The sequence below is a fragment of the Lissotriton helveticus genome, chromosome 1_1 (genome assembly GCF_964261635.1).
Source record: "Lissotriton helveticus chromosome 1_1, aLisHel1.1, whole genome shotgun sequence".
NCBI lineage: Eukaryota > Metazoa > Chordata > Amphibia > Caudata > Salamandridae > Lissotriton > Lissotriton helveticus.
This window is the reverse complement of record NC_136057.1, coordinates 1,943,991,974-1,944,010,675: the sequence shown is the minus strand read 5'-3', so window position 1 is coordinate 1,944,010,675 and position 18,702 is coordinate 1,943,991,974. Positions and strand designations below refer to the sequence as shown.

Below are 18,702 nucleotides of genomic sequence, written 5' to 3'. Positions count from 1 at the left end.
CTAGTACCGGCCACGTTGCTCCTGGTCTACCAAGTGGACCGAGCCTGGTGATGTGATTATTATGTTTTAGGGCGCCTTTAAACCAGAGCAGGTGCTCTTGGTATTTTAGTGGGATTTCCACCTCCTCGAAAGGGGTGTACTCATCCGGAGGTTCCTCTATTTTGTAATAGTGGAAGTCGTGTGTGACAGCTTTTGCTGCTGGAAAGTTTATCCATGAATAGAATACCTCTGTCTGCCGATATTCATGGGCCTGAATTACGAATACGACTATTCCACCTCTCGGTGTTAGTCCATTTTCTATAAGTTTAAGAGTTATAGTTTTCCTTATGTTGACCGGAATGAGTATAACACTCGGGTCATTCTGTAGGAGACTTGTCCTCCTCTAGGAGTCGCGCTGCTATTCTAGCTGCCTCCCTTTCATCTTCACTTTCCGTCATTTTTACTGACAGAAAGGTTTTTGTTGCAGATCAAGTTTCAAGGAAACAAAGATTAGGTGCACAATATTTTGGAACACTGTATCCTTCAACGTTGACTAAACCAAAAAACTATACATAGAAAACTCTTTCTACTAAGTTCCGGCGGATTTTAACCTTTTACCCACTCCAGACGTCTTTTGGAGTATTTACGGGAAAAGGGTTCTGTGTGAAAAAGCACGACTGAGTTACTCTAACGTCTTCCGTTAGATTTATCGCCTTACCAAACGTTGGGCGCCATGTAGTGTAGTTCCTATATTCACAATAGGCTCTGCGCATTGGAATAATATATTCAGCAGTGTAGACGTAGGACTGAGGTCGACTAGGTCTCTACTGACTATATTAGACTTAAGTTTTTGCCAGCTAGCTCAGAGGTCACTAGAAACTTTCTCGAATAAACGAGGAGGAGTTTAACCTCCCTGGATAGACAAGAAGGGGTTAGCTTCTGACAACCATATAACATGACAACTTTGCTCCCTCAGAATAAGATTGTATCTCTAGAGTTGTGTGAAAACAATAGACAGCTATTTCACTCAGTCAAGTGTGCATACTTAGTTTCACCAGAGTGCAGAGAAAAGAGAGACGGGCGTTTTCAATAAAAGGTGTTATTTATTGAGCAGTCTTCTTCCTCATACAAGAGAAATGAATTGCCACAATTGCAATACTCATAGTAAAGTAAAGTGCGTACAGTAAAAGGAGGATTAAGAAATAATACTGTAAAAGCATTGATATGGTTTCTTAGCCATAAGATACTTTAAAATAGATAAAATATATACATACTTATATACATTGACTAACGTACTCAACTGGTGCTTCTAAATACGCCTACCCCGGTGTACCTGACCTAAGCCTAATACGTGGGAAGGAATAAGTAAGTAGCAGTTTAAGTTAAGTTTTGTTTTGCCAAGAATCTGACTCAAGAATTCTCTTCTAAGGTTTTAGTCAGCTCCGTACCTGGGTAATAGAAAGCAGGAGGTCTGGTATCTCTCTCTCAGGACTCGATATCCCAGTAACCCGCGAAGGTGTCTGGAAACACCGGAGCTGGATTTCTCGGCAGGAGAAAAGACAGCGTCTCTCTCAGTGCGTCAAAGAGGAGGGGCAGCGTCCGTGGGCTCTCGCATCAGCTGGGCTCTCGGGCAAGTAGATAGCTGCTCTGCTCCAAAACCACCACCGTGTGTTTGCTTAAGGCAACGTTGGTATATTTATACCTGAAAGGTGCCGGGTTTGACGTAAGGTTGGACATAAGACGTCAATAAAGATGTCACTAAGAACTGACCGTTCTTACAGTGCTTTACAGGAGTTCTAGGATGAAATAAAAACAAAAGCAAGGGGGATTTCCCAGGTTGCTGGAGGTTTGGATTGTTTAGAGAACTCGTTGTGCTTTCTAGGGGGCCGGGGAAGTAGCCTTGCTTAATGTGACCACATGTGCTACGACTGAATATGGATATGATTATTATGCCGTTGTATGGATATTATTGATTATAACCGGACAAGGGCATAAAATAGGAATATCGGTATAGGCTCCTGGATAAAAACACAATAGCTCCTCTTCCGCCGCCACAATTCACGTTCCAACCGCAGGATAAGTTACAGGATAGACCCGGGGGGTAGCGAGGGTCTCGGGAGCCCTAAGCTCACGCGGCCATTTTGGACGCGTTCGAAGCTCCTCCTCCCCATTGTAAATTTTGAACTGTTTGTTGACAGGGTTTCCACACATATTGGTCATTTTACTGATTTAGATAATAGGGCCATACTACAGTAAAGCAGAGAGGTACCCTTACAAGTTATCACCAACAAAAGGATGCTGGTACGAAGGCACATAAATGCAAAAAAACATGCTGTAACTTCAATGTATTGTTCAATTTAATAAAATAATGTAACATACGATGTATTGTTACATTGTTCTTTACATTCAACAGATTATCAAATATTTTGATTAAGTAGTTTGCATATGTTTTGTATATATTTTTAGCATTAGTTTATATGTATTTATATATTTAACTAATTTAAATAATTTAATTTTTAATATTATTTCCTACGGTGTTGTATTTTAAGTCCCTACTGCCATTATTTTCTGTGGCAGAATGTTGCAGTACTAGTGGGTGGCCATCTGAATTGCTGGACTCACAAAAAAAAAAAAAATAAGTTACTACAAAAGTGTAAGTTACTACAAAGGTTCAGGTTGTGAGAACCGAAAATTAGTAAACATACTCAAAATTGTAAACGTACTCAAAAGTGCAGTTTATGAATGCATTTCACACATGGCGTTTTGCTTGTGAATCTGACATTCATGACTTCTTCCATTTGAAGTTGATTCTCCTATATCTATGTTGAATCTTTATACATGGTGTTGTATTCACACTGCACCATCATGCAACAGAGTCCTACATTTGTATCCTACATGTTGATTTCACAATCATTTTACAATGAATTTGTCCCCCATCCCTCAGTCCATTCTAAATGTTTCATATTATCTAAGATGCCTGTTTTTCCACTGCAGTAAGTACACAACGCTCCTCGAGGACCCGGAGAAGAGGCTGATGATTTTCCCCTCCATGTGAGTAATACCGGGACAGCCTTGTATAGTGGACTAGTTTTAATGATCTTAAATGTGTAGAAATGCACGTCTTTGTCGAAGATATTTGAGGACGTTGTTGATGTCCAGGAATCCATAAAGCACATCCTGGTTGAAGAAAAGGGGTAGTAGCTGTCAGACTTGGCAGTTTGATCATCTATAGTAATCAATTGTTTGCATCCTTTAACTGGTGTTCTTTCATATTACCTCAGTTAGAATTCAGCCTATAAAGCAGATCCATTGCCCAGGAATAATTAGAGCAGATCTATTGCCCATTTATCAGTAAAGCAGATCTATTGCCTAGTTGATGGAACAGATCCATTCCCCTTGTATTGGTAAAGAAGGCCCATTGCACTGATACGGTTCGTAATTCCATTGCCCAGCTATTAATAAAGCTCATTTATTGTCCAGTTATTGTTAAATGAGATCCATGGCCCAGGTACTGATGTAGCAAATTAATTTCCCATTAATTGTTTGCCCATATATTGGTAAAGCACACCCATTGCTCAGGTATTGATAAAGTAGTGCCATTACCCAGGTATCAATAAAGTAGTTCCGCTGTCAAGATAACTGTAAAGCATGTCCGTTGTTCAGAGATTGATAGAGCAGATCGATTGTCCATGTCTTGATAGAGCAGATCATTCATCCTTGTATCTATTTTGCGACAGTCATAAAAAAGATGGCAATGCAGGTATTCATGGAGTCAAATGAAAGTAATTGTAAGGCACCATAGACCCTGGAATATCCAGGTGCCAGCACATCGGATCTAGAAACCTACTGTAGAGGAATGCCTGACTTTTAGAAAGGACAGTCTAAATATTTGGAAAAAAAACTCTCCCAAAAATTCTCTCACCTAATGCAGATGGCAGATTATACCACCATTGATTGCTTGTTGCTTAAATAAGCTTTCCCCCAATGTTTTACAACTAAACCTGAAACACATGAGCCACTCTTTAACTTGCAATATCAGGAGTTGGCCTGGTACACAAGTGTTTAGTCTTATACTCCAGTGTCCCAGCGCCTCCTGGTTTATGACTTTATACATCACCACTTGAGCATAAAACCTTGCACGGCTCCTAATCAAAAACAACCTATAAATGGTTGGGCTGACATGCTCCTAACAACTTCTTCCAGGACTGGCTATATGCTCCCAATGACTCAGTCCATTGACTTCGCCAGCAGCAGAGCTTTATATTTTCTGAACACAGCCATGGGATGCTGAAGCGAAGATTGAGCAAAACTAATCTAGATATGACCCCACAATAATTTAAGCTATAGTTGATTTTTTTAATTTTGTGGGATCTCAGTTTAGCTAGAAAATGAACATAAAAGTCACAGTTTTTGAATACATCATTTGCCTGTTATTCCATGGAGAGCAGCCTGTCGAACACAACCCCTAGGGGTTTGACCTGCACATTGTCTGGTAGCTTCATTGTTTGCTTTCCAGACCTTACCCGCGACACACCATGTTGGTTACTGAAGCCCTAGATGTAACTAGTAGTGTTTCCATTTTGCTATGCTTTTGGCACGCCAAGCATCTGCATCCAGTTTTGGATTTCACCCAGAAGATAGGTCAAGTGGGCGCCATGATCATTATGGTCATCGCTGAGGGAAGCACCTGTTGTATTTAATCTGCATAGATGTGAAACTCTACCCCTGTGCATCCAACGAATGGGGCAGAGGTTTTATATACACATCACCAAATACGCAGGACAAGGTAGAGCCCTGGGGTTTTCCGTCCCATAACACAGGCGTCAGTGCACTCGCTCTATCGTTCACATCCTTGAATGTTCTATCTAGCACGATCAGGGGTGTAACACAAGCCTCCCCCAACCCTTTAGGGTGCCCCCATTCAGCCCACGGCCAATGCATATCTGTGAGATATGGAAATCTCAGGGGGACTCATTACATCCTGCTTTGGGACCCTATCATTTTGCATTACATCACTGAACACAATACCTCATACCTTGTGTTGTAATGGAAGTGGCAGAAATCACAATAGCCTGCTGGTACTAGTTCAGGAGGAACTCGTGTTCAATAGTATCCAAGGCATAGGGAGAGGTATATCAGCACCAGACAAGCCATTGACCTCCTGTCCACCATCTCCAGCAATATCTGTCTGAACATCCAGAAAGTATATTTCAGTGTATCTGTCTGGCTCAAATCTGAATTTGAGTTCAGCATATTGGACTGATATTGTTTGAGTTCAACTTTTTCAAACTTCTTGATAAGACAAGAGGTCCCGGAAATTGGTATATAATTAGCAGGACATGAGAAAGTAAATTCTTTTTTTTGCTGAGGTGCGAGAACGTGAATTATTAGTTGGAGTGGTTGTAAGTCCTCATCAAATAATATTGTCACAATTCTGTACTGGGTCCAGTTAGGACTCAATAATTTAAACCTGAGCTCAACTCGTGGTAGCTGTAGCACAGAGCAGACAGGCTTAGCTTAGGAAAGAATGTTTAAAGCATTTATCAGGACCAAAACAGACACAAAGTAGAAAATACAACACAATAAAAATAATCACACTCCAATTTATAAATATAGTGAACATTTAAAAAAACATTTTATTACACATTTCAATAAACAAAAATTCAATCATTTTTTTGATAGAAAAGACGAGAAGTAAATACATTACAGTAAAAGTTCCATTTATCATCTTTGAGTCCATCATAAAAGAGTAAGTACTTATACATTTCAGAAGTTATAACGATTAGTTAAGTGTAGGTCAGTGAGAGAAATCAAGTGAACAGATTAAGGTATTTCAAATCATTGCCTGCATTATTCCAGTGGTCAGGAGGGGGCTTTACTTCTCGTGGAAAAAAGGATATCAGAAAAAGAGATAATAGGAGAGAGAAAGGAGAAAGAGAGGAGAAGGATGTGATGTATGTGGAAAGGTGAGTGGCGAAAACATTTCAATAAACAAACAGGCACCAAAACAACAAACTTTTATGTAGGAAACCGTAAATATGATTTAAAAATTATTTTTTAAAACTAAAATGGCACCAAGAGCTGCGAAGCACCAACTGCGGGTACCTGGTCTGCCAGGACCAGGACACAGTCACAGGGTTAGGCTGACCGTGATGGAGTACGAGCCGGATACAGGACTTGGTTTGGCTCAGGGGAAGTTTTACCTTCTGACTTTGATACGATGACTGCGCTGTGCAGCTCTGTGGGAGCTGCGTGGCTCAGCTGTGCGGTGCTCTACGTTGCTCTACATTGCATCTGTTGAAGCTTTCAGTCGGAAACTAAGCAGCTCGGCTCTGCGAGGCTCTGTGTCACTTTGTGTTGGATGCCTTAACTCTTTCAGGTGGAAGCTGCACAGCTCTGCATCGCTCAGCGTCAAATCTGATGAAGCCTTCTGTGCAGAACTGTGTGGCTGTATGTCAGATCCGGTGAAGCACAAGTTGGATATGGCCAGCTGGGAAGCAATAAAGACCCCTGGAACTGCATGCCTGTAGTTCACACAGAAGGTCAGCCAACTGACCCATGGAGTTACCACTAGGGTTCTGGCTGGAAGGACCCTAGTGGTAACAGGTTGGGGTTTACCTCCACGGGTTCAACAGCAGGTGCAGTCCTTCATCTGTCTTCCACAGGTCCCTAACTATTGAGATAACAGATCCCAGGGGTGCTCCTTTTATAGCACTTCCTCTGTGTTTTACTTTAAACTATCCGGCAGTGGCCCCATGTACTTAAAACCAACATGGCAGAAACTTTCTTTCCTTATGCAGAAATCCTGTGCCCACCCAGAGGTGAGACTAGTATATTTAGCAAAACCTCACTTGTGGTCACTCAAAACTGGTCTGGGGACAGCCCCTCTCCGGCAAGGATTGGTGTCTGGTTGGCTAACAGGACAATGAAAGGGCAGGTCTAGGTGTGAGTTACATCTGCTTGTGACAGGGTAGCACACTTTGAAGTATAATTAATTTCCAGGGTACAGCCCAGATGGCCATACTGTCAGGGAAAATGCATTTCCCACACCCAAGCATTTTGTCCACTGTCTGGGAGCAATATATATCTCACCAGAGGAGAGCCATCAACAGTCATTTGGCTCTGAACACTGGCAGAAAGTCACATTTAGCTTAGGCAGAAATATGCCACCTTTAAAAAAGTGAACATTTCAAAACTAGTAATAAAGTTGTGAATTGAATTGGATTTTTTTGCCCCAAGGGGCTATTCTGATTCATTTAGGTTCTTTGTTCCAAAACACGAAATATCATAGCTGTGTGGATCATTTCACACCCCTTAAAGTCCCATTGAAAACACCTTTTACATGGATTTTAACTTACTATTAATTTGAGTCCTTGAATCATGGTGCTAGCTAATCCCAAACTGAAGTTATGTATTGTAGGGTGTTATAATGTAACCCAGTGCTTTTGTATGGGAGATCTAGCCTTGCCACAGTGAAAACCACACATGTTCCACTTCTTAAATACCATGCATCGTGCCCTGGGGATGACTCGCAAGAATTCAAAAGTAAGGTTTAGACCTGGCAAAAGTTTTTTTTTGCCATGTTTAAAATGTCACACTAAGGCTGCAGGGGCAGACCTGAAGACATGCTTAGTAGTGGCACAATAGGTGCTGCAGCCCATGACATTTACCTTACATGCCTATATAGTACTATATTCTAGGATTTATAGGTAATGTGCCAATTAGGGTTGCTAGCCAATTTGCCTAGTTTTAGGGATCAGAGCCCATGCAGGGGGCTGATTAGTATGGTCCCAGTGCAGAGAGTTTCAAAACCAACAAGATCTGACATAAATAATGGGGGTTAGCATTGAAAAAGAGGAGTTTTCTTACAAGAGGGTAATCCAGGTTTGTTTTAAATAGGTCTGGTCTCTCCATATAAAGCTGAACAACTGATAAAATCAGTGATTAGTGAAGCCAGAAATGGAAGTAAATCCTATATCCGATATGACACGCAGGGTTTATGCAAGCATGTTGTGACATTCATCTACTCAGAAATCATGTGAATCTCCAGCAAGCTCACCACGTGAAAAAATTGGAATCCCCGGGAGAACGAAGAAGTGCATGTGTTAGGGATTTTGAATAGAGTCTACTCTTGCAGTATGTCTCCGGTGATTCAGACATCTCTCAAATTGGCAACATTTTGTCCACAAGGTGGTTCTGTATCCCCTAGAAAGAGACAATGTCTTCCTGACTCCTCAAAAACCTGGCAAACTTCAGTTGACTTGCATAGGATGCTAAATAGTTCCAAACAGATTGCCTGTCTATATTAACTTGTGAGTTAAATTAGTGGCATTTAGCTGTTATAGTACAGTGTCTATAACATTTAGACTGAATATTTAGGGCCTCACTACGTGTGCCCCAGATTTGTCCCCTTTAACTGAGCCAGAGAGTTATTGATAAACGGGTACCAGTAACTATAAATGGAACCTTAAGGTTTCTCTGAGAAATTAGGACTTACTAGGTGAATAGAAATGGCACACTAAAATCTTCTGAAAATCCTTCATCCTCCCCTCGACCCATCCCCCGCCCCAACCCCCCCAGGCCACCATCCCTCATCCTCTTCATCTTCGGATATGGTACCCTCAGAAACTCATAATGGGGAGGCTAATTGCTTGTAGAAAATGCATGATCAGGAATCCCTAAGATTCATGGTAAGCAGCTCCACTGTCTTTGAATGTACCCAGACCTGCTCTAGAAGATTGGAGATCAGTCTCCATGCCCAACGGTGTAAGGAGCTGTAGTTATATCCTCTATAATGGTGTCCTGTCCACAGTCTGAATAATCAGCAGTCCTGCCTCTGTTTCAATGCAATCACTTCTCTCTGTGAGGTGTGCCTGCCTTGAGGAGTAGGGAGTTTAGATTCCGAACCCAATCTCTGATTGGCATCTGTTTTTGAAGATAGCACCATCATAATGATAGACGAGTACAGTTATCATGCACAACTTCTAATGCTTAATGCGGAACAATTCCATTGCAAACCAGTAGGTGGGATCGTTAGGCTCTGCGTGGGTTCGGTGGCATCGTCCGCGCCCAGAGTGATGTGCGCGGTGCATATATAGGCGCCACCCCGTCTCGCTGGTGTCAGTTTCTTCTTTTCACAGTGTTGTATTGCATTATTTGGCACTATATCGAGGCTGATAATATGTACTTATAATAATGTCATATCTAATTCAGAGCTTACCACGACATCATCAAGGTAGGTGTATAGTTACTATTCTTTCTTCCACATCTGATACCTAACCTGACCTAACCCTGTGAAGTAGTAGTTAAGATGATTTACTGGATGTAATATTTTCGTCATGTGATTTAACGCATGCTCTATAGTGTTAAACCCCTCACAGGACCTACTAATCTTGCATGAGATGCTATCTCTTTCCACCTGTTTTTAAAAGGTGCTAGTCTGTAACTTCTTATTTCCCTCCTAGGAAGCCAAACAGTCGTGCTGAGGTCTTGCAGCTGATGAAAGTTATGGACACCATGCTGGAGAAGGCTGGAGTGGATGCAGAGGACTTAGGTGAAGGTGGACCCACCCAGGTATGGTAACACTAGCACAGAAGGAGCAGGAGGACTGTGCTCAGGCACACTAAGATTCTTTTCTGTATTTTTCTCCATCAGAATGTGTGCCAACTCTTGATTTCTGTGTTTGTTGGAGATGCCATGTGCCTTCGAAGGCTTGCCTGAGGGTATATTGGGCCAAGGATTTGGTTTCAGAGCACCTGCAGCTCAAACAGTATGGGGTCACTGGACACAGACTATTTTGGCACGGGTATTTATTTCCCCCCTCTAAAGTAGGGCTGGAGCTGAGTAAGTACTGCATTATTTGGGAAATGGGGTTAAACCTGGGAGACTCTGTCAGTCTCCTCCTTGAAGAATGTACATTTAGGAATTCTAATTTGTGCCAAATAGCCATGTACTCCTATCGAATCTAGAGCAAAGTCTGTTTTCACACAGGCTCAGTCTCAACATGCATGTATATATTGAATGTAAAATTTTGTAATCCATCTTTCAAAACTGTTCCACTATATTTTTGCCTCACAGGCACACTTCCTGAAGATACTGTGATGGTCAATTAAATCCAAGATTCCTATCGTGATAGACACCTCCTGCTTTTCCAAATCCCTTGTCAGCAATTACAGTTTCATTTGTCTGAATCATCCTGCAGTCTTTGGAGTCCTCTTCTTCCTCACACACAAGGATTACATGTCTCTTCCGTTCCATAGATGGCTGTCCCATTACCCCTTATATCTATGGACGCTCTATATTCTTCCATCATTTAATGTTTACAGTGTCACTTCTGTGTACTGACATCCTTCCAATTGTCCCTTAATGGCTTTGGAACAACCTTCTCCCCTCCCCTGTCACTTTGTTCTTCAATCCTTTGAAGCGTCTCTTTTCTTCCATTCATTTAATAATCTATGTCCCAAAACCCTAAATCTCCCCCACCTGTGTGACCCTTTAGTAACATTCCATGATATATGAATAATATAGAATCATAATCCACCTCTCCACTTCACTCAAACCTCTTTAATTCGATATGGTTACACTAGTTGTATTTGGATTAGAATCCCATGGTTGCCACTCATCTGCAATGACAATGTGGTTTGAGATTCTCTTCAATAAATAGTGGTGTATCCATCTAAGTAAGGCTTTATAACCTCTGGGGTTGGTTTGATTCTGATAACTGGGTGAGAATCCCTGCCTTCCTCACTCTGTGCTCTACCTCCATGGACATAGTCATGTCCCCACTGAATGCCTTCTACCTTGTATGCCTCATTTCAGTTCTTGACTATAAATTCTGACAAGTCCTGACTGTCGCTTGCAATTTTATCTGCAGCAATTTCACACTTTGCAGCTGAGCCAGGGGGAGTCCATAGTTGATTTGTCAAGAGTGATAAGTCTGCGCCATGCTGACAGTTGAGCCTCAGAGCAAAGCTATTTCATTAAGAGGATTTTGCCTAATCATGGTGCTGCATCCTCTGTAGTCTTCATAGCTCCACTCTAATGTCACGGAAGATCAAACGTTTTGTGTATGCATTGAGCAACTAATATCAAATCCAGGCATTCACTGTTAAACATTGTTGAGGTTGAGAAGGACTTAATAATTTTAATCTTGTTCTCTTCCCAGAATATATCTTGTACATTAAGTAACTTTGTTGAAACAAAACAAATGTCCTTCCCCCTACCATACAGTTGCGCTGACTCTTGGCAGACATTAATGGGGTTTCAATGACCCATAGTCAAATTGTCTAACACTGCAACATTCTGTCAGTGGAACGTACCATCAAGTAATGCCCACAATGGTCCACAACAGCCCTATTCTTCAATTTCCCAACATTCAAAAGGTACCTCAGAAATGACAACAAATAATGTTGCAGAATGTATTTTCCTTCCTTTAGCCTAGGGAATGTTTGTGTTAGGATTTTGGGTTTAAAACATTTTCTGACAATTTGTTTTTCTCACGTGCCTCACCTTCTGCATCGTGGTTTATTTGTTTTGATGAAGTTCAAGGTGTGTTAAAGTGCATGACACCTTAAACATTGTCTAAAAAGTTTACTTTAGAACTTATTTTTCAGGATTAAAGGTGTTCAGCAGCAAGGATCCTCTTGCTACCAGCCATAACTGTTGTGGCCTGAATCATGATGCTGGCAGTTCAGTGTCTTGCACTGTCTGCCCCCAAAGCTCTTTGAGAGGTATCAGACCAAGATCTCTTAGTAAGTCAAAAGTATTTATAACTTTCTGCTTTAATTCGAGGCATCGATCATAAAGGATCTTTACTACTATGTTTCTGATTCACAGGCGCTAACCTTTGAAAATGTGTTCAACCCTGAGTTGTTGAACTTCTTACCGTGTAGTTCAGTATTGAGACTTTTAATCCTGGCCTCCAGATATACCTCCGTACAAAAATTGTTGTCCAGAGATTTTCATTTTTGATTTGTGTTTTTGGATCATAATTTACCTTGGGTAGACATTGCTGATTCGGGCTGAATGTTTTTGGGCGACATTTTCTAAAATGGCAGATGTGTTGCAGTGACGATGTAATATTTCAGGAACTATTCGGCGGCGATCCAAGATGGCGGAGTGAGGACGCGGATGAGCAGCAGCTAACCTGGAGCTCCTCATCCCCTCTGAAGTGAGATCGGAAAAATGCACTGATGTCGGCGATTTCCCCATAACCCCCTGAAAACCGCAAGAATAAGGAGGAATAAAAGAAACATTTAAACTGAGTCATATCGGCGCTTACTGATGCTCTGGCTTCTAGATTTTTCACGGACTGTTAGGCACTTGATTGGGCAAGTGATCCGTAGCCTGCTCACTAGCTCGGAGTTTGGTTGGATTGGTCTTCGGCCCGCAGCCCGTGCACGGTGGACACACAAAATGTCACCGAAGAAGCCGCCTCGAACCACCCGAAATGCTAAAACTACCGCCGCTGCTGCTACCTCCCTTCCCACTACGGGCGCGACGACTACGGCGATTGTGACAGCTTCGGCGCCCCCCCCCCCTTCCTCGATAGGAGCCACGGAAACAGAAGCGGTGCCTCCTGACACTTTGATTTCTTCGGCTTCGGAGTCTTCGGGGGCGGTGGACGGTATTAAAAACAATTCCTCTGCAGCGGCGACGCCTGGAGTCAAGGGTGCACATAAGGACACTGAAACTGCAGCAGCAGCCGGTACGCCACTATTACGCCCCCCAATATTGACTGTTTCTAGTACCTCTAGTACCTCATCCAAAAAAACTGCTAAAAACACTGTTAAGCTAAAAGTTAAACCAGGGGATCTAACGGGATCTCTGACTGGATGTGAGGGTGGTGATGAAGCTGACTGTTTAACTCTCCCAACAAGTTTAATTACCGTATCTGTAGCAGGCACAGTTGAACCCACAGGATTTGCAGCAAAGTCTCGACCTGATAACAAAGTTTCTAACCTGTCATTATCTACAGAAGTAGTAATTATAACTGAAGAGAGTTTGACGAATGATGGCGATTTAAACTTAGTTGCTAGTGGAGACCCAAATGATTTGGTAACTGTCAGTGTATCGGGGCATACAAAAGAAATGGTAATGGCAAACGAAGAAACAAGCAACACGGTTCTCAGTGAGGACGTAGTAACTAGCGGTACTGGATTATCAAATAAAGAGGCTTGCCATGCTTCTGAGGAGCTGGAAGAGGATAACGGAGACCTGGGCACCCAGGACGAATATGAAGCAGAGACGGAAGAAGAGACAGCTGATCCGTCTGAAACCTCAACGAGATCTCTGGCGACCAGAAGGCGCAAACCTAAAATCAAGCCCAAGACTAAAAGAGGGGGAAAAATGAATACCACTCTAAATCGGCTGATCACAAATAATATCTCGGCCACTAAGAAAATCCTTATTGATAAAAGTCCTCTTAGGAAATGGATAGAGGTGAAGGGGCTCGTAAAGAGCATGACACTAAGGCTATCCGGGACAAGTCCTGACCCCACCTCTAGACTGCCCCGCTTCCCCGGAGAACAGCGCCTCATGTGAATTCCTTAATGCAGCATCAAATGCAGCACCCGAGCAAGACACGACGCCTCTGTCTTTGTTACAATCCGAATTAATAAATCCACCAAATTGTGGCTTACCGGTGTCTACCTACTCAAAGACATTAGCCATAGATGGAAAAGGAGGAAAAGGAGGAAATGACACCAATTATATGATTGCTAACAACAATACTTTAACTTCGCCTATCGCTCTAACCTTGGCAACCACAGTCTCTTCTGTGACTGACAAAAGTATCCCACCTCGAGATCCAGAAGAAGAAGGCAAACAAGAACCGAACTCCTCCCAATTGGATACCATACTCCAAATATTAACCAATCAACGTACAGAAGCACAAGAACATTATTTACAACTGTGGGAGGATAATAACAAACTGCAGACCTCTCTATTAGAACTGACCTCTAACTTTAGCGGGGTCTCGCAGGATATCGAAGAACTGCAGCACCGAGTAGTAGGCGTAGAAGAAGTAGCGTCTCGTATGAATATAGTAGTGAACCAACATGACACTCAGATAACGACCCTTCAACTGAAAGTTGAAGATTTGGAAAATCGGCAGAGAAGATCTAATCTGAGACTTTTTGGGGTACCGGAAGGATCAGAAGGCTCAGACCCTAGGGCCTTTCTTGTTGGTTTACTACAAAAAGCCTTTCCAGACTTAGCCGACTGGGACTGGGACTCTCAAATCCAGCGGGCACACCGCCTACCCTTAATCCAAAAGAACAAAGAGAGTAAATTCCCACGTCCCTTTCTTATTTTTTTGGGTAATTTTCTATACAGACAGGCTGTTTGGCAGAAAGCACGACCTAATGCCCCTTTAACTATAGAGAATTTGTCGCTGTTTGTTCGCTCAGATCTTAGTAAAGCCACTATGGACAGACGCCGGGAATTACGCAAACTGATCGACCCAATTAAATCTATGGGGGGCAAGTTTTTCTCCAGGAGCCTGTGATGGAGCGGTAATTTCTTCTGGTAATTTCTCAATGTAAAACCCTCATGCTACCTCTAATTTACCGCTCAAAAGGTGTTGGGCCCTTTACACCATGTATTACCTTCAGGAGACTTAAATAAACCTGAACAGTCAAAAATGCAATTTATTATTCAAGCCAATAAAGAGAGTTGTTGAGTATTTTAAAGGGTTTTATTTTCTAGTCAAAAGTTAATTTTTCTCTGACCCTTTATTCATTAGTAAAATATCAATCAGGTTACATAATTTGGAAAACAGGAAAAATATCAATAATACAGAACACATTACAGTCTGCATATAAGCATTACATGTAGTTATGAAAATGTGGCGCAAAATATCAGTCAAAATTCTTAAAGAGTTTCTAAGAAAAATAGTCTTGCAAAGCTAATCAATAATTAAATAGTTGGCAAAAATCTCCCATTAAGAGAAATAAATGCATAAAACAAATAAATCTTTTTAGACCTAATTAATTAGTCAAAACATAAACTTAAAGTTTAGCATCTAAATCTAAAGAGCCTTTCTATCTGTTGCTGCTCTGTGCATCTCTCTGTCTAAAGAGCAAAAAGGAGGGAGACAGCCCGCCCTTCACCAGACCTCAAAGGAATGTGGCCTTGATGTGCCAAGATATGACGTGGAAGCAAGAAACCTCCCCCTGAATCTCCTCGGACGCACCTCCCTTTCAGCAATCTCCCAGGACGTTTCTCGTACCTAACCCATAGAAGCCAGCTGAGCTGAGAAAAGCCAGCCCCCATCCAGAGAGGACATTATTTTATACCCTAATTATTGGCAGACTACACAAAGATGTAGCATCTTTCAGGAAAACCTGTACGTGATTGGTCAGTCATGAGGGCATGAGTTCTCAATACCCTGACTCATTCTAAAATCCTGACTTTACCAGTTTTAACAAAAGAAGCATACATGAATAACTACATTTATAAACATTTGCAACATTTACTAAGAAAAATGTTTCATTCTAATTCTCTTCCTTCCACAGCGCAGTCAGATGGACACTTTTAACTAACACTGGTACATTGGCAGAATCACAAGAATGTACAGTTGAAGATGTCCTTCACTTGTCATGAGGAAAGCTGCCACAGTCTGCACATGCTCCCTTCTCATTAAATTGCAAGCCATAGCCTTGATGGATTCATAGGCAGCCATGTTTTGTGTAGGCCCCAAAAATAAAACAAACATAATATTAATTTCATGTACATCAGCCCATTATGTTTCCCTCCCTCATACTAATACCCCTTATAAATGTTTACCTAGCCAAGCTATTAGTGAAAAGCAGCTTTTCTATTATTTATGATAACATGCAAAATAAATGTGAAATGTGCAACATATCATTTTCATGCTTTAGTGTAAAATTTAAAAGCACACATAGTTAATACAGCGCACATAGTTTAATACAGCGCACACAGCAACATGCTTTAGTGTTTTAGATAGCTTTTCATGCAAAAAGCATTTAGCCCCCTGTGTAGTGTTTGTGCATTATTAATTCACACACATTATAAAAAGAGGTGTTATTAACTGAAAAGGTTTATCAAAATATGCAACAAGTCAAAGTCTTTCAAGACAGAAATAGTGAATTTTATTATATGGCATGAGCTGGGAAAGAGAGAAACATATTCTATTAATCTTCAAAGCTAAAAAAGCCACTTTTCTCTACATTGCAAAAACACATGTTAATTCAGCAAAAGCATTTCAGACTGAATAGGCCTCACTTTCATGTTTTTCATGTGCCATGTTTTTAACTTGCACCAAAATGTACGTGGCAATTTAAATGCAATCTGTCTGAAGCACAGAAAATAAAACAATGCCTGACTGCAGATGAAATCTGCTCCATCAATCCACCCTTCTGATGATTCAAATCATAATAAAATGATTTATAATTCAGCACACATATTTAATTTCACAGGTGACAATATATATATATTTGTTTTGTAAATTGCAAAAGCTGAGCATATAAAAATGTTACTTCTATTTCTAAGGCAAACACAAGTTTGGTCTGTAATCAGATCATATATAGCCAAGCTCAAATGTTTTAGTGCAGAGATCTGTAAATAGCTTCTTGGAACAGTTAGTCTTCTTTAAAACAAGTAACTAAAATAATAAAAAAGAATTCAACAGGACAGTTTCAGCATTTCTTTGCTCATTGTCATCAGCTTGGCATCAGTATGGCTCATACTTTCCATGCAAATTGGACTACTTAGGTGCTGTGAAACTCTGACAGAGCACCATCAATCCTTTTGCACTTTTTCAACCAAGGCCTTTCACTCTTATTTTCACTTTGATCAGATTCAGATGTTTCACCACAGCATCTCTCAGATCAAAGCCGTTGCACCATCCATTATGCAGATCTTGTGTAGCAGCTGCAATCTGGTGAGAAACTGCAAACTGTACATCAACCAGACCTACACAGCAATGGCTAGTGTTCTCATCAGTGTTTTCCACAAGTGCATTTGCATATGCATTTTCAAGCCACTTTGGTGATGCTGAAAAACAGTCTTTTACAAAAGGTAACTTAGTGCTGCCATTGTGTTGCTTTATTATACTTGACACTTCTGGCAGATAGCTACAATCCATTCCTTGTCCATTCTGTTGTTCTGCACTCATTATCTTTGAGACCACATTATGATCTGATTTCAGAGAAACTGGCAATCTATACCTGGGCATTAGTTTTTGCAATAACACATTTGTCACTTTGCAGTTGTTATTTTTTTCAAAAATAGTTCTGATACAACCCTGTTGTGCTACTTCAAAAACATTTTCTTGAGCCTCTTTTAATTCAACTGTGAAGATTCCATTGAATGTATATGCTAACAGAACACAAATTTGTGCAACTGAATTAGCATTTCTCTCTCCCATGACAACAGTGACTCTCATGTGAGCAGATATACTGCAGGTTATGATAAGGGCAATCAATTTCGAATTTTGGGCTGGGGTAACTACTGAAAGCCATGAAGCTTTGACAACATAATGTATAAGGAGCACAGCATGTGCTGCTTTTAATGTGTCACCTTTCAAACATGGGCCATCTACAAAATGGACATTGTTGGGCTGACTCAGACATTCATCCTTAAAGTCTGAATTTGGCTTTATGCATATTTTCATGATATTTAGACACTCATATTCAGTTTCATCACAATCCAATTCATTTGCTGACATTTCTGTCAAGTTAGGGTCAAAGGTCATTGGGCAATACATCACAGACCTTTGAACACAGTCATCTTTTTCAATAGGCAATGAGAGAGCGCAGCCCTCCCTCTCACTGTAAATTAGTGTATTTTCTTTCAAATAAACTTTCATTCCTAGTGCTGGGGCGCGACATTTTTTCTCTTTCAACTCTAGGAATGTTTTTGTGCAATTGTTGTCCAATGGAAGCGGATCAGACACACCTGAGTGTGTCAGCCTCAGTAAAGGCTTAGCCACTAGGGAAAGGTTTAGTAACCACTCTCTACAGCAGCTAACCATTCACAAAAATGTCCCTACTTCTTTCTGAATTTGAGGTGTATTCATCTTGGAAATTATTTCCACCTTCTCTGGTGACACCTTTCTACCTCCCTTTCCAATTTTGTGTCCCAGACATTCATCTTCTTTTTGACAGTACTCCTGACTATTCTCATGCAATGGCACTGTAACATGAACTTGGCAAAAATCAATAAAAATAAGCCATTCTTCACCACATGGAATGTGAAAAAATATATTGGCTGGATTCGGTACCACAGGACAACATGGAAAAAATATGCTTTTAATCTCCTGCACTATTCTGTTCTTTTCATTTATTTTCTGTGAACCTGTGATCAGAAAGTTACACAAACTTCCAATCAATTTCATCAAAAATCCTTTTATTGGTAAAATTCCTGCAACTGATGTTATTCCTGAATACATGTCATCTGGTTCAAATTTTAATAAGACATGTTCTGCACATTTTATTAATCTGGCATCCTTCTCTGTGAACTCTCTTATTTCGGTGTTTATTATTTTTTCCAAAGCAGAAGGTAATTTTTCAACTGTCTTTTCTGAAAATAATGCTACAGCTGTCTCTTGTTGGGCCATTTTAAAATGTACCTCCTCATCAGGAATCTGAAAATGAACATTATCTGATGTACAGTAATCTGTGGTGCTTAATTTGCAAAATAATTGTTTTCCTGCTAGGCCTGAGTCACAGACAACAGTTTTGCAATTTTCCTCAAATGGGC

At 40.9% G+C, this 18,702-nt stretch overlaps 1 protein-coding gene across 1 annotated transcript in view; it reads left to right on the top strand.

The window, feature by feature from the left end:
- The window catches only part of AXDND1 (axonemal dynein light chain domain containing 1), a 532,992-nt gene that overhangs the window by 138,050 nt on the left and 376,240 nt on the right, over positions 1-18,702 (top strand). The window contains exons 7-8 of the mRNA XM_078643748.1: positions 2,974-3,030; positions 9,444-9,552. Coding sequence (XP_078499874.1) covers positions 2,974-3,030; positions 9,444-9,552 — 166 coding nt within the window. The remainder of the gene's footprint in view (positions 1-2,973; positions 3,031-9,443; positions 9,553-18,702) is intronic.